This window comes from Megascapheus bottae, chromosome 2 (genome assembly GCF_031878675.1).
Source record: "Megascapheus bottae isolate mThoBot1 chromosome 2, mThoBot2.hap1, whole genome shotgun sequence".
Lineage (NCBI taxonomy): Eukaryota > Metazoa > Chordata > Mammalia > Rodentia > Geomyidae > Megascapheus > Megascapheus bottae.
In genome coordinates, this window is record NC_143510.1 from 52,994,856 (window position 1) to 53,008,871 (window position 14,016).

General features: G+C 45.1%; 1 protein-coding gene across 1 annotated transcript; it reads left to right on the forward strand.

Moving 5' to 3' along the window:
• The first annotated feature begins 7,296 nt into the window (after positions 1 to 7,296).
• On the forward strand, positions 7,297 to 8,509 carry Il23a (interleukin 23 subunit alpha). Its single transcript, XM_090353598.1, has 4 exons — positions 7,297 to 7,458; positions 7,861 to 7,962; positions 8,091 to 8,237; positions 8,348 to 8,509. The coding sequence occupies exons 1-4, from the start codon at positions 7,297 to 7,299 to the stop codon at positions 8,507 to 8,509; spliced, it is 573 nt and encodes a 190-aa protein (XP_090209724.1).
• The last annotated feature ends 5,507 nt before the right edge of the window (positions 8,510 to 14,016 follow it).

Sequence of the window (14,016 nt, forward strand, 5' to 3'; positions counted from 1 at the left end):
AGAGAAAAAGGAAGCAGGGAGCCTGACTCCTGACCGACTCCCTCCCTAAAAGCCACATTTTCTACAAATTTTAAAGACCTCCACCTGGAATTCCCAGCCATGCTGTTACTTCCTGCGCCCCTCCACCCAGCCCCAGTGGAACCGGACTCCTGGACTGTCAGTCCCCTAGCTCCTGGACAAGGACATTCTCCTGTGAGGCACATGAGCACAGCCAATTGGGTTATTTCATGGCTAGTTGTATGCAAAAGGGTTTGATAGGCAGCATGCGAGGAATTACCACCTTAAACGCTGGTATGTAGACCTTCAAAAAAGGACTCAAGAACCAGGTGCCAGGGCTGGGAGTTCGATCTAAGTGATAGAGTGCATGTACCCAGTCCCAGGTTCGATTCCTCGGTACCAAATACATAGAAAAGCCGGAAGTGGTGCTATGGCTCAAGTGGCAGAGCGCTGGCCTTGAGAAAAAAGCTCAAGGACAGTGCTCAGGCCCTGAGTTCAAGCGCCAGGACAGTAAAAAAAAAAAAAAAACAGGCACTAGTGGCTCACACGTGTAATTGTAGCTATTCAGGAGGCTGAGATGTGAGAGTCGGGTTCAAAACCAGGCCACGCAGGAAAGTCCTTGCTCGAGACTGTTATTTCCAATTAACCTTCAGAAAACCAGAAGTAGCTCTGTGGCTCAAAGTATGGCTCCAAGTGGTGGAGTGCTATAGCCTTGAGCAAAATTGCTCAGGGACAGGAGCTGAGTTCAAGCCAGGGACTAGAAAAAATAAACAAAAAATAAAAAATAAATAAAAACAAGGACTCAAGGATAGAGGGCCTATCGTAGTGTTTGTGTTATTGGTTTGGTTGTGAGGCTTCCACTCAGAGCCTGGGCACTGTCCCTGAGCTTTTATGCCCAAGGCTAGCCCACTACAACTTTGAGCCACAGCACCACTTCTGGTTTTCTGGAGCTTAATTGTAAATAAGAGTCTTATGGATTTCCCACCTGGCCTGGCTAATTTAAACAAGGATCCTCAAATCTCAGCATCCTTAGTAGCTAGGATTACAGATGTGAGCCATCAGAGCCTATTGAGAAAAACATCTCAATTCAGGGGGTCCTTAAATTGATCTGATTTCATAGGTCCTGAGAATTAACTAAAAAAAAAAAAAATGGGGACCAGGAGTTTGGCCTAATGGTAGAGTGCTTGCCTAGCATGCACGAAGATCCAGGTTCGATTCCTCAGTACCACATATATATATATATATATATATATATATATGAAAAAAAAACAACAACCAGAAGTGTTGCTGTGGCTTAAGTGGTAGAGCTCTAGCCTTGAGAAAACTAAAGCACAGTGCTCAGGACCTGAGTCCAAGAACTGGCAAAAAAAAAAAAAAAATGTTATGCATCAAGGCTCAGGGCTGAAATCTTAGCAACTCAGGAGCCTAAAACCTATGGATAAAGGTTTAAAGCCAGCCCAGTCAGACAGATCAGAGATACTCTTATCATCAACCAAAAAAAAAAAAAAATGGGTGTAGGAATCTGGAATCTGGAAATGCATATATATATACATATATATATATGCATTTTTTTTTGTCAGTTCTGGGCTTGAGCTCAGGGCCTGAGCACTGTCCTTGGACTTTCTCAAGGCTAGAGCTCTACCACTTGAGCCTCAGCACCACTTCTGGCTTTTTTTCTATGTATGTGGTAGCAAGGAATCGAACCTGGGTCTTCATGCATGCTAGGCAAGCACTCTACCACTAGGCCAAACTCCCAGCCTATACACGCATTTTTTAAAGCCATTCCTGGAGCTTGAACTCAGGGCCTAGGCACTCCGTTTGGGCACTTTTGCTCAAGGCTAGTCCTGTGCCATTTGAGCCATAGTACCACTTCCAGTATTTTCTGTATATGTAGTACCAAGGAATTGAACCCAGGGCTTCATGCAAAATAGACTAGCACTCTACCACTAGGCTACACTTCCAGCCTTCTTTTCTTTTTTTTGTCAGTTATGGGTCTTAAACTCTGGGCCTGGGTCTATCCCTGAGCTCTTCACTGAGCTCTACCACTTTGAGCCACAGCGTCACTTCCGGTTTTTGAGTGGTTAATTGTAAGAATCTCACTAGGCAGGTGCTGGTGGCTCACGCCTATAATCCTAGTTACTCAGGAGGCTGAGATCTGAGGATCAGGGCATTAAAGTGTGTGAGACTCATATCTCCAATTAACAACCAGAAAACAAGAAGTAGTGCTGTGGCTCAAAGTGGTAGAGTGGTTGCCTTGAGCTGAAGCACTCGGGAACATTGCCCAGACCCAGAGTGTAAACCCTATAACAGACAATAAATAAAATTTCATGAACTTTTGTGCCCAGGCTGACTTTGAACCTCAATCCTCAGATCTCAGCCTCCTGAGTAACAAGCATTACAGGCATGAGCTGCCAGTGCCTGACTCAAGATTAAAATCTCTTAAAAAAGGAAAAGAGCCGGGTGGGCACGGCTCAAGGTACTAAGCCAGCCCGGGCACAAAAGAACCTAAGACTCTTATCTCTAATAAACCTCTAGAAAATGGGAAGTGGGGCTTGGCCCAAGGGTAAGGCAGTAGCCTTGAGTCGAAGAGCTCAGGGACACAGCCCAGGCCCAGTTCAAGCCCCATGACCCACAAAAAAAAAAAGAGAGAGAGAGAAGAAAAGAGGACCAGGAGTTTCACCTAGAGGTAGAATGCTTGCCTAGCATGCATGAAAACCTATATTCAAGTCCTCTGTATCACATACTCAGAAAAAGCTGGACGTGGTGCTGTGGCTAAAGTGATAAGAGTGCTAGCCATGAGAAAGTTCAAGGACAGTGGTCAGGTCCTGAGTTCAAGCCCCAGTACTGGCATGCACACACACACACACACACACACACACACACACACTCACACTCACACGTTGGTACTGACAGACATACACAGTTCTAATACTTGGTGAACTCTTCATATTGAATACCCATAATTAAGAAAGACTTCATAGACCCAGGAGATTTACAGAGCTTGAGTAAATAAGCTTTTTTTTTTTAATAAATCAAGAGAAACTTGAGTTTTCTCAGGGTATCCAATATAATGCTATGATGTTGGCAAGGTAGTACAAGCCTATAATCCCAGCAAGTATGAGACTGAGGCAAGAAGATAAATAGTTCAAGGCCAGCCTGGGCTAGGTATCTTGTTAAAAACTAATGAGGTTAATCAGGCATGGTGGCTCATGCCTGTAATCCTAGCTACTCAGGAGGCTGAGATCTGAAGATCAAGGTTCAAGAGGACTTGAGACTCTTATCTCCAATTAACCTCTAGAAAAACGGGAAGTTGAGGCCATGGCTCAAGGGGTAGGGCAATAGCCTTGAGCTGAAGAGCTCAGGGACACCACCCAGGCCAAGTTCAAGCCCCATCACCAAAAAAAAAAGAAAACAAACACACACACACACACACACACACACACACACACACTAGTGTGGTTTATACAGTAAAACTTGTTCTCAGCACCTACATTCTCCTTCTTCTCTCCACCCCGCCCCAGAATAAATAATCTCAAGCTAGATTGTCTGCATTGTAAATTTAAATGACTTTGTAGCTCTATTGTTTTTGGAAAATTACTTAATGTGTGTACCTCCTCCTTCTGTGTAATGTGCCTACCTCATCCAGTTGTTGTGAGAATGAAATGGGTTTAATCATGTCAAGAGTTTAGACAAAGTACATGACCTAAAGTGAGAGTTAAACGGTATAAATTAGCTACCATTAGCAGGTGTTATTAATCACTTGGGGAACCTCAACTAGATCTGAACTCTGGATGTCCAACTGGAAAGGCCTGCCCAAGAGTGTCTGGTGAATGTGATTTGCATAACGGTTGAGTCCCAGCTGAATGACGTCAAGGGCTTTTAGAGCTCCAGGTCAAATATAGCTTTGGAAGTAGTTCCTGCTACGCAACAGTCCCACAGTTGTCCCTTCCTACCCAACTGCTGGAGCATCAGGAAGTGAAACAGAAGAGGTATGAGGCCTGTGCCTCCAGCTCATCTCTATTCCTCTCATCCCATTCCCAGGCTTCTACTTCCTTCTCCTCCCTTTCACCTTTCATCTCTTTTTTGTTTTCCTTTGAAGGAAGAGGGCAGCACTGGGGTTTGAATTCAGGAGCTTGAACTTGTGAGGATGGCATTTTGCCACTCAAGCCACACCCCCAGCTCATCTCCTATCTTTCTTTTTATTTTTTGGTCGGTCCTGGGACTTGAACTCTGGGTCTAGGCATTATTCCTGAGCTCTTCAGCTCAAGGCTACTCCCCTACCCCTTGAGCCATGGCCTCAACTTCCCGTTTTTTCTAGAGCTTAATTGGAGATAAGGGTCTCATGGACTTTTTAGTGCCCGGGCTGTCTTTGAACCGTGATCCTCAGATCTCAACCTCCTGAGTAGCTAGTATTACAGGCTTGAGCCACCCTGGCCGGCATCTCATCTCCTATGTAGGACTCCTAGAATGGGCACAAAATGTAAGAAGAGGCCAGATGTGTGGCGTAGTGGTAGAGTGCTTGCATAGCATGGATGAAGCCCTGGGTTTGATTCCTTGGTACCACATACACAGAAAAAGCCAGAAATGGTGCTGTGGCTCAAGGGTAGAGAGCCAGCCTTGAGAAAGCTCAAAGATAGAGCTCAGGCCCTGAGTTCAAGCCCCAGGACTGGCAAAAAAAAAAGTAGGAAGAATCTGGATATCAGTAGATCATGCCTGCAATCCTAGCTACTCAAGAGGCTGAGATCTGAAGATAGAGGAAAAGTTGGCAAGACTCTTATCTTCAACTAACCAGCAACTAACCAGCAAAAATGTCAGAAGTAGAGGTATGGCTCAGGTGGTAGAACACCAGTCTTCAGCAAAAAAAGCTAAGTCACAGTACCCATGCTCTGAGTTGAAGTCCCAGTACTGCACAAGTGCACACACATACACATGTAGGAAGAAATAGAAGAACTGATATATAAATTAGGATAAACACCACAATGTCCTCATTCTATATTTGTCTTGTAAGGAAAGGTAAACCATTTTTCCCAAACCTGAGCTAATCTTTTTGTTTATTTTTTCTTTTTTGTGGTAATACTGGGACATGAGATCAGGATCAAGGAAGGCTCTCTACCACAGCCAGACCTCCACTTCTGGCTTTTTTTTTTTTTTTTGTATGTGCTGGCACTAGTGCCTGGGGTGGCTTTGAACCTTGATCCTCAAATCCCAGCCTCCTGAGTAGCTAGGATTACAGGCGTGAGCCACTGTGCCTGGCATAGTTCTCTTTTTCTTTTTTCTTTCCTTTCTTTCTTTTTTTTTTGGGGGGGGGCTGGTCCTGAGACTTGAACTCAGGGCCTGGGCGCTGTCCCTGAGCTTCTCTATGCTCAAAGATAGCAATCTACCACTTGAGCCACAGCACCATTTCTGGCCTTTTCTGTTTATTTGGTAATGAGGAATCAAACCCAGGGCTTCATGCTTGCGAGGCAAGCACTCTACCACTAAGTCACATTCCATTCCTAGCCTGAACAAATTCTTTTTTTTTTTTTTTCTGCCAGTCCTGGGCTTGAGCTCAGGGCCTGAGCACTGTCCTTGGACTTTCTCAAGGCTAGAGCTCTATCACTTGAGCCTCAGCACCACTTCTGGCTTTTTTCTATGTATGTGGTACCGAGGAATCGAACCCGGGTCTTCATGCATGCTAGGCAAGCACTTTAACCACTAGGCCAAACTCCCGGCCCTGAACAAATTCTTAAATGCTGGAAATATTATATCAAAAGGGTAGACATCACAAAACCATAGTATTTGAACCAGAAATTAGTCAATTTTAAATAGTTCTAGGGCTGGAAACGTGACTCAGGAGTAGAATGCTTGTCTAGCATGCGTGAAGTCTTGGGTTGATTCCTCAGCACCATATTATCAGAAAAAAACAGAAATGGTGCTATGGCTCAAGTGGTAGAGCACTAGTCTTGAGCAAAAGAAGCTCAGTGACAGTGCCCAGGCCCTGAGTTTAAGTTCCAAGACTGGTAAAAAAAAAAAATAGTTCTAAGGGAAGGGAGAGACTTCTATTGAGAACAAGCTTCTGAGAAGAAAAGGCAACAAAAAAGCCAGCTGTGTGCTTACCGATGGCCTCTTTCTGATGTTCAGATTATTCTGGAACCCTCCACAGGGTTGGGAGAGTCCCAGCTCCAGACCCTCCTATATTCCCACACCCAATCTCATGCTCTGAGCTGTTTCATTAGTTGTTGCATCAGGAGGTGATGAAAGCAACGTCAGTGGATTTTACCCATGGATGCAATAAGCTGAAGGACCCGCCAAGGTCATTATCACTGTGTGCCTTCAACCACAAGGAACTCCTGGACTTTCTAGCCATGGGGATAGGAGCTGATGCTAGAATATCTGAGTTGCACTTCCAGTCCTTGCTTACACTGATATCCTGAAAAATAAATCATCATCAACTGAATGTCATAGAACCCATGAAACCTCAGACCACTAACCGGGCTGAAAAATAGTTCCCCCAAAGTGCTGTCTACAGTGGGACCTGAAGTGAAGCAATAATCCCATACTTGGTACTTATATATTTTCCCAGGTTCCAAAGTACTTGTGTATGTCCGTTCTCTCCTAGAACGTCTCTTTAGGACCATGCAGTGAAAACAAGTTTCTAGCGGAGAAAAGAAGCTCTTGTTCCTAGACAGCAAACCTCTCATAGGACCTACCTTTATTTCAAGCTGAGTTCACCATCCGGTGGGGAGACCAGTGACTGCTACTTCTCTGTTTTGGTTTTTCCTCAGGCAAGAGGAAATGAGGAAATGAGGTTGGGGTGGAGCAGGGGTAAAGCTTGGAGAGGCAAAAAGATCAGAGACACATTATTAAGCAGGAGGAAGGAACTTGAGATGTTCATTCAAACATTCTCATTAACTTCCCTGCCCTTTCTATAGCTATTTCAATTCCTGGACAGCATTACACACAAGTGTCCCAGTCTCAGTCCCTTGCCACAGCAATCTCACCGCTCTTTCCCCTAGAACTGAGGCTATATACCTGGGCTCTCCACAGAGGGAGATGATGCAGGGAGGGGAATCCCACCTGCTGTGAGTCACCTGCTAGTGTAAAGGGCGGGCCCTGAGATGCAGGAGCCTTAAAAAGAGCTCTAGTCTGAGAGACAGAGAGAAAAACAACGGGAAGCAGCTCAGAAACCCCAACAACAGAGAGGATCAGAAGCAGCGACAGAACAGAGAAGCAGGCTCTGCACAAGGGGAAGTGGGTAGAGATTCCACAAGGGTTCGTGCAGGTCACAGAACCAGCCAGATTTGAGAAGCAGGCAACATGATGCTTGAGACCCCAGCGCTGGTAGTGCTGTTGCTGCTGCCTTGGATTGCTCAAGGTCGGGCTGTGCCTGAGCGCAGCAACCCTGCTTGGGACCAGTGTCAGAAGCTTTCACAGAAGCTCTGCACATTGGCTTGGAATGCGCATCCACTAGTGGGACATATGGTAAGTGTTAGCCTCTGGGAACCTGTCAAAGACCTGTAAAGCTGCAGGGTTGGGTGGAAGCTGTGGCTGAAGGCCTTCAGGAGATGAGAAAAGACAGACTGGGATTTCTGGAACAGTTAGGCAAGCCTAAAAGGCCAGTGGGACCCAAAGGTGAGTGTGTGTGTGTGTGTGATTACTCCTTCAACTCAGGGCCTGGACCACTGTGCCTTAGATTTTTTTCACTCAAGGCTGGAGTGCTATCACTTAAGGCACAGCTCCACATCAGGCTTTTTGGCCATTAATTGGAGCTAAGAGTCACACAGACTTTCCTCGCTTCTGTGATCCTCAGGTCTTACAGGTATGATATGCAGCTTCAAAGGTACTTATCTTCCTTCCTTTTTCCCATTATCTCCTCTATTTCAGGATCTTCTAAGAGAAGAGGAAGATGAAGAAACTACAGATGAAGTCCCCCATATCCAATGTGGGGATGGCTGTGATCCTCAGGGACTCAGGGACAACAGCCAGGTATCACTAAATGAGGCTGAGTCTGTGTCGTACTCCTTGTAAATTACGAATTGTAGCTGAGAAGTTCATGGATCTTTGGTTGAAGAGGATAGTATACATATTCTTGCATTGTTTTCTTTTCCCTCTAGTTCTGCTTGCAAAGGATCCACCAGGGTCTGGTTTTTTACGAGAAGCTTTTGGGCTCAGATATTTTCACAGGGGAGCCTTTTCCACTGACTGAAGGTCCTGTGAGCCAGCTTCATGCCTCTCTGTTAGGCCTCAGTCAACTCCTGCCGGTATGATCCAGGGCCCTACAACATATTGGGAGGAGCTGGTTGATGTCAGGGACAGAGGTTGGAGGGTAAGGATCTAAAGTTCTTTCTGACCATGTCCTGTGTCTTTTTAGCCTGAAGGTCACCATTGGGAAATTCGGCAGATTCCTATCCCCAGTTCCAGCCAGCCATGGCAGCGCCCCCTTCTCCGTTTCAAGATTCTTCGCAGCCTCCAGGCCTTTGTGGCAGTAGCTGCTCGTGTCTTTTCCCATGGGGCAGCAACTCTGAATGCCTAAAGCCAACAGCTTTAAGGATGATACCCAGATCTCTAGAGCTCAACAATGACAAGATGAATTTATCAGCTCAGACACAGAGGAGCTAAGTTAAATTGTACACTCATTCTAATAGGGTTTATGTGTTGAAAAGAATTGCTGAACTGTAAAAAAGTTGCATATTTATTAGATGGAAAGGGAAATTTTGGTATTATTTATCCTTGTAGTTTACAGAGAATTATTTATTTTATTTATAATGAATTATGCCTTTTTCAATAAACATTTATTTATATGGTTCTGAGTTTAACTTTTGAGTCTAATGGTTTGAGAAAGAAAAACAGATAGTAGTAAACTAGGCACTGGTGGCTCATACTTGTATTCTTAAACACTTAGGATGAGATCTAAGAATCACAGTTGAAAGCCAGCCAGGGCTGGAAAGCTAGTGAGACTCTCAATTAACCACCAAAAAAGCCAGAAATTGAGTTATGGCTCAAGTGGGAAAGCACTAGCCTTGAACAAAAAGGTTCAGAAACACACCCTAGCCCTGAGTTCAAGTCCTAAGACCAGCACAAAAAAAAAAAAGAAATATTACCACATGTTTTTTGGCTTCCCTTTCCTTCTACTTTCCCCCCACACTTTTTTTTTTTTTGCCAGTCCTGGGACTTGTACTCAGGGCCTGAGCACTGTACTTGGACACTTTTTGCTCAAGACTAATACACTGCCACTTGAGGTATAGCACCACTTCTGGCTTTTTGTGTGTATGTCGTTCTGGGGGATGTGGTTCTGGGAGATCAAACCCAGGGCTTCATGTATGCTAAGCAAGCATGCTACCTCTAGGACATGCTCCCAGCCCTACTTTTGTGTGTGTGTGTGTGTGTGTGTGTGTGTGTGTGTGTGTGTGTGTGTGTGTGGGACTTGGGGCTTGCCCTTAACCTGGGCACTGTCCCTGAGCTTTTCAGTTCAAGGCTACCACCCTACCCTAAGCCCCACTTCCCATTTTCTAGAGGTTAATTGGAGATAAGAGTCTCAGGTCCTTTTGTGCCCAGGCTGACTTTGAACCTTGATCCTCAGATCTCAGCCTCCTGAATAGCTAGGATTACAGGCTACTTTTCTATTCTTTACCATACAGAGTAACTGGAATCTTGCTAAGCACTGACTCATGCTTATAATTCTGGGTATTCAGGAGAATGAGATCTAAGGATTGAGATTTGAAGTCAACCCAGGCAGATAAATCTGAGAGCCTCTTATCATCTCCAATTAACCAGCAAAAAAGAAGCTGGAAAGTGCAACATCCTTAAGAAGCTCAGGATCGGGAGTTTGGCTAGTGGTAGAGTACTTGTCTAGCATGCAGGAAGACCCACATTTAATTCCTTGGTACTACATACATAGAAAAAGCCAGAAGTGGTGCTGTGGCTCAAGTGGTAGAACTCTAGCCTTGAGAAAGCCAAGGACAGTGCTCAGGCCCTGAGTTCAAGCCTCAGGACTGGCAAAAAATAAAAATAAAAAAACAAAACTCAGCAAGAATTTGCAAGGCTCTGAGTTCTGGCCTGCACACACACACACACACACACACACACACACACACACACACACACACACACACACACACACACACACTCCTCACATTCCTTAGATGGTTGAACAAGCAGAATGGGATTAAAGGGTTGAGCTCAAGAAGTGGGTGATGTATCTTGGGGCTAGTTACTTCCTGATCCACTGCCTTCTTCTCTCATTTCATGGTCAAGAGCATATCTGGCCTGCGGGGTGTTGGTGGTTCCCGCTTATAATCCTGACTGCTCAGGGAGGATGAGATTGGATAGGGGTTTGAAGTCAGCCTGGGCAGGAAAGTCCAGGAGACTTTCATCTCCAATTAATCACCAAAAAGCTGGAAGTGGAATAGAATGTTAGCCTAGACAAAAGCTCAGGGACAGCACCCAGGCCCTGAGTTCAGTATTCCCCCACTGAGGATAACTAGTAACTAACTACAGTTTCAAAATAAGAGCTCACAGGGACAGCGCCCAGGCCTAGAGTTCAAGCTCCATGACGCCCCTCTCCCCCTCAAAAAAAAAGAGCTCAGTGTTCTTTTCTGTGTTCTAGTTTTAGTATATGTGCTACCAAAGCAAACATGGGAGCTTGGTTTGGGGCAGGAAGGGTAGTCCAGAGAGATGAACATAAACCCCTAGGCGATGGGATTCTCCCTAAAGAACATCCATAGGCCCTTTCAGGAAGGAATATAGTAGTAAAAAGGAGTTAAACTGCCCTTGAAGAAAAAGAGGAGCTAGTGATTATTTCTTTTCCATCTCCATTATCATAGTTTGGTCAGATATGATGATTCAGGCCTATAGTTCCAGCACTCTATAGGCTGAGGCAGAAGGATTGTGAGTTTAAAGTCAACCAGCATATTCAGTGAATGCAAGTCCAGCCTTGTCTAATGACAAGTCATTGTCTCAAAAAATAAAAAGAGAATAATAAAACCCTTAAATAGTAAAGGGACGGGGGGTGGGCTGGGAATGTGGCTTAGTGGTAGAGTGCTTGCATGAAGCCCCTGGATTCAATTCTTCAGTACTACATTAATAGAAAGAGCCAGAAGTGGCACTGTGGTTCAAGTAGTAGAGAACCAGCCTTGAGAAAAAAAGCTCAGGGAGAGGGCCCACGCCCTTAGTTCAAGTTCCAGGACTGGCAAAAATAAATGAGTAAAATAAGTAAAAAGGAGGGGAAGGGGCCGGGAGTTTGGCCTAGTGGTAGAGTGTTTGCCTAGCATGCACGAAGACCTGGGTTCAATTCCTTGGTACCACATACATAGAAAAAAACTGGAAGTGTTGCTGAGGCTCAAGTGGTAGAGCTCTAGCCTTGAGAAAGTCCAAGGACAGTGCTCAGGCCCTGAGCTCAAGCCCAGGACTGGCAAAAAAAAAAAAAAAAAAAGAGGGGAAGGACAGGGCATTATAATGGCTCATACCTATAATTCTAGCTAGTCAGGAGACTGAGGTCTGAGATTTATAGTTTGAATCCAGTCTGGATAGGATAATAGTCCATCAGATCCTTATCTCCAAATTATTCACCAAAAAAAAAAAAAAAGCTAGAAATGGAGCTGTGGTTTAAGTGGTATAGAGTGCTAGCCCTGAGCAAAAGTAGCTCAGAGACTGTAGTTAGGCCCTGAGTTCAAGCCCCAGGACTAGCATGGGGATGGGGAGGATAAGAAAGAGCAATAGATAAGGTGATTTGCTCAAAATGTATTATATGAATGTAAGGAAATTTCACAATGAAACTCCTTCCTGCCATCAATATATGCTAATTTAAAAAGTGTGGTCCTGGGGTGGGGGTGCGGGTAGGGAAATGGGGACCAAGACATGAGAAAGGGTATCAATGTATATGAAGTAATGCACCTTCTATCTGGTGAATATAATGTAACCCTTCTATTAAGTGCAATGAAAAATATATGAAAAAAAAGGTGTGGTCCTGTCGGTGTAGTGGCTCACACTTGAAATTCTAGCTACTCAGGAGGCTGAGAACTGAGGATCAAGGTTCAAAGCCAGCCCGGGCACAAAAGGACCTGAGACTCTTATCTCCAATTAACCACTAGAAAATTGGAAGTAGGGCTTGGCTCAAGGGTAGAGCAGTAGCCTTGAGCTGAAGAGCTCAGGGACAGCGCTCAGGCCCAGTTCAAGCTCCATGACCCACACACACACAAAAAAAAGTATGGTCCTGTGAGTCAGATCCCATATCGACTTTTAGGTCTTGGCTTGGCTAACTATCAGCTGAGTACCATGAGATAACTATGTAATTCCCTCTACTCTAAGAATGTAAAAAGACTGTTCCAAACAGGGAGAGAAGAAACAGGACAAAAGGGCATAAAAGTAGGTGGTAGAGAGGCCAGGAGTTTGGCCTAGTGGTTAAAGTGCTTGCCTAGCGGTTAAAGTGCTTGCCTAGCATGCATGAAGACCCTACCCGGGTTTGATTCCTTGGTACCACATACATAGAAAAAAGCCGGAAGTGGTGCTGAGGCTCAAGTGGTAGAGCTCTGAACCTTGAGAAAATCCAAGGACAGTGCTCAGGCCCTGAGCTCAAGCCCCGGACTGGCAAAAAACAAAAAACAAAACAAAAAAAAAGTAGGTGGTAGAGAGGCAGAGAGGCCATGTCTTGATGACCCCATTATTCTCTGCTGATATCCTCTTCCCCTCCCCCCCTCCCCAAGAAATAGGCCTTGAACTCTGGGCCTGGGTGCTGTCCCTGAGCTCTTCAGCTCAAGGCTACCATCCTAACTCTTGAGCCACAGTCCCACTTCCGGTTTTCTAGTGGTTAACTGGAGATAAGAGTCTCAAGTACTTTAGTGCCCAGGCTGGCTTTGAACTGTGATAATCAAATCTCAGCCTCCTGAGTAGCTAGATTACAGGTGTGAGCCACCACACCGACAGGACCACATATATATATATATATATATATATATATATATATATATATATATGTGCAACACTTTGAGAAACAGTTCTACTTCTAGTTTTCTGGTGGTTAATTGGAGATAAGTCTCACTGACTTTTCTGCCTGGGCTGGCTTTGAATGGTGATCCTCAGATCTCAGCCTCTTGAGTAGTTAGGTTATAGGGGTGAGCCACCAGCACCTGGCTGTTGTCTTTTTTTTTTTTTGCCTGTCCTGGGATTGTGCTCAGGGCCTGAGCACTGTCCTTGGGTTTTCTCAAGGCTAGATCTCTACCATTTGAGCTACAGCACCACTTCTGGTTTTTTTTGGTGGGTCATGGAGCTTGAACTTGGCCTGGGCACTGTCCCTAAGCTCTTCAGCTCTAGGCTACCTTTTTATCCTTGAGCCAAGCCCCACTTCTCGATTTCTAGAGGTTAATTGGAGAGTCTCAGGTCCTTTTGTGCCCAGGCTGGCTTTGAACCTTGATCCTCAGATCTCAGCCTCCTGAATAGCTAGGATTACAGGCATGAGCCACTGCATCTGGCTTTTTTTTCCCCCCAACGTATGTAGTGCCAAGGAATCCAACTGGAGTCTTTGTGCAAGCACTCTATCACTAGGCCAAACTCCCAGCTCTTCTCTCATTTCTTTTTTTGTCCTGGGGCTTGATCTCAGGGCCTGGGCACTATCCCTGAGCTTCTTTTTGCACAAGGCTAGCACTCTACCACTTGAGCCACAGCACCACTTCTGGGTTTTTCTGTTAATATGGTACTGAGGAATCCACTCACGGCTTCATGCATGCTAGGCAAGCACTTCACCACTAAGCCATCCCAGCCCTGTTTTTCTTTTTCCTTTTCTTTTTGTACCAATACTGGAGTTTGAACTCTAGGCCTCATGCTCTCACTTAGTCTTGCTTTTGAATGCCCCAGCTGGCTTTCAAACTGTGACCTTTAGATTTTAGTCTCTGAGTAGCTAGGATTATAGGTGTGAAAGGTGGTGTATTTAAAAATATTAGTATCAGCCAGGTGCAGTGGCTCACACCTGTAATCCTAGCTACTCAGGATACTGAGATCTGAGGACCCTGGTTTGAAGCCAACCCAGGGCAGAAAAGTCCCCATGAG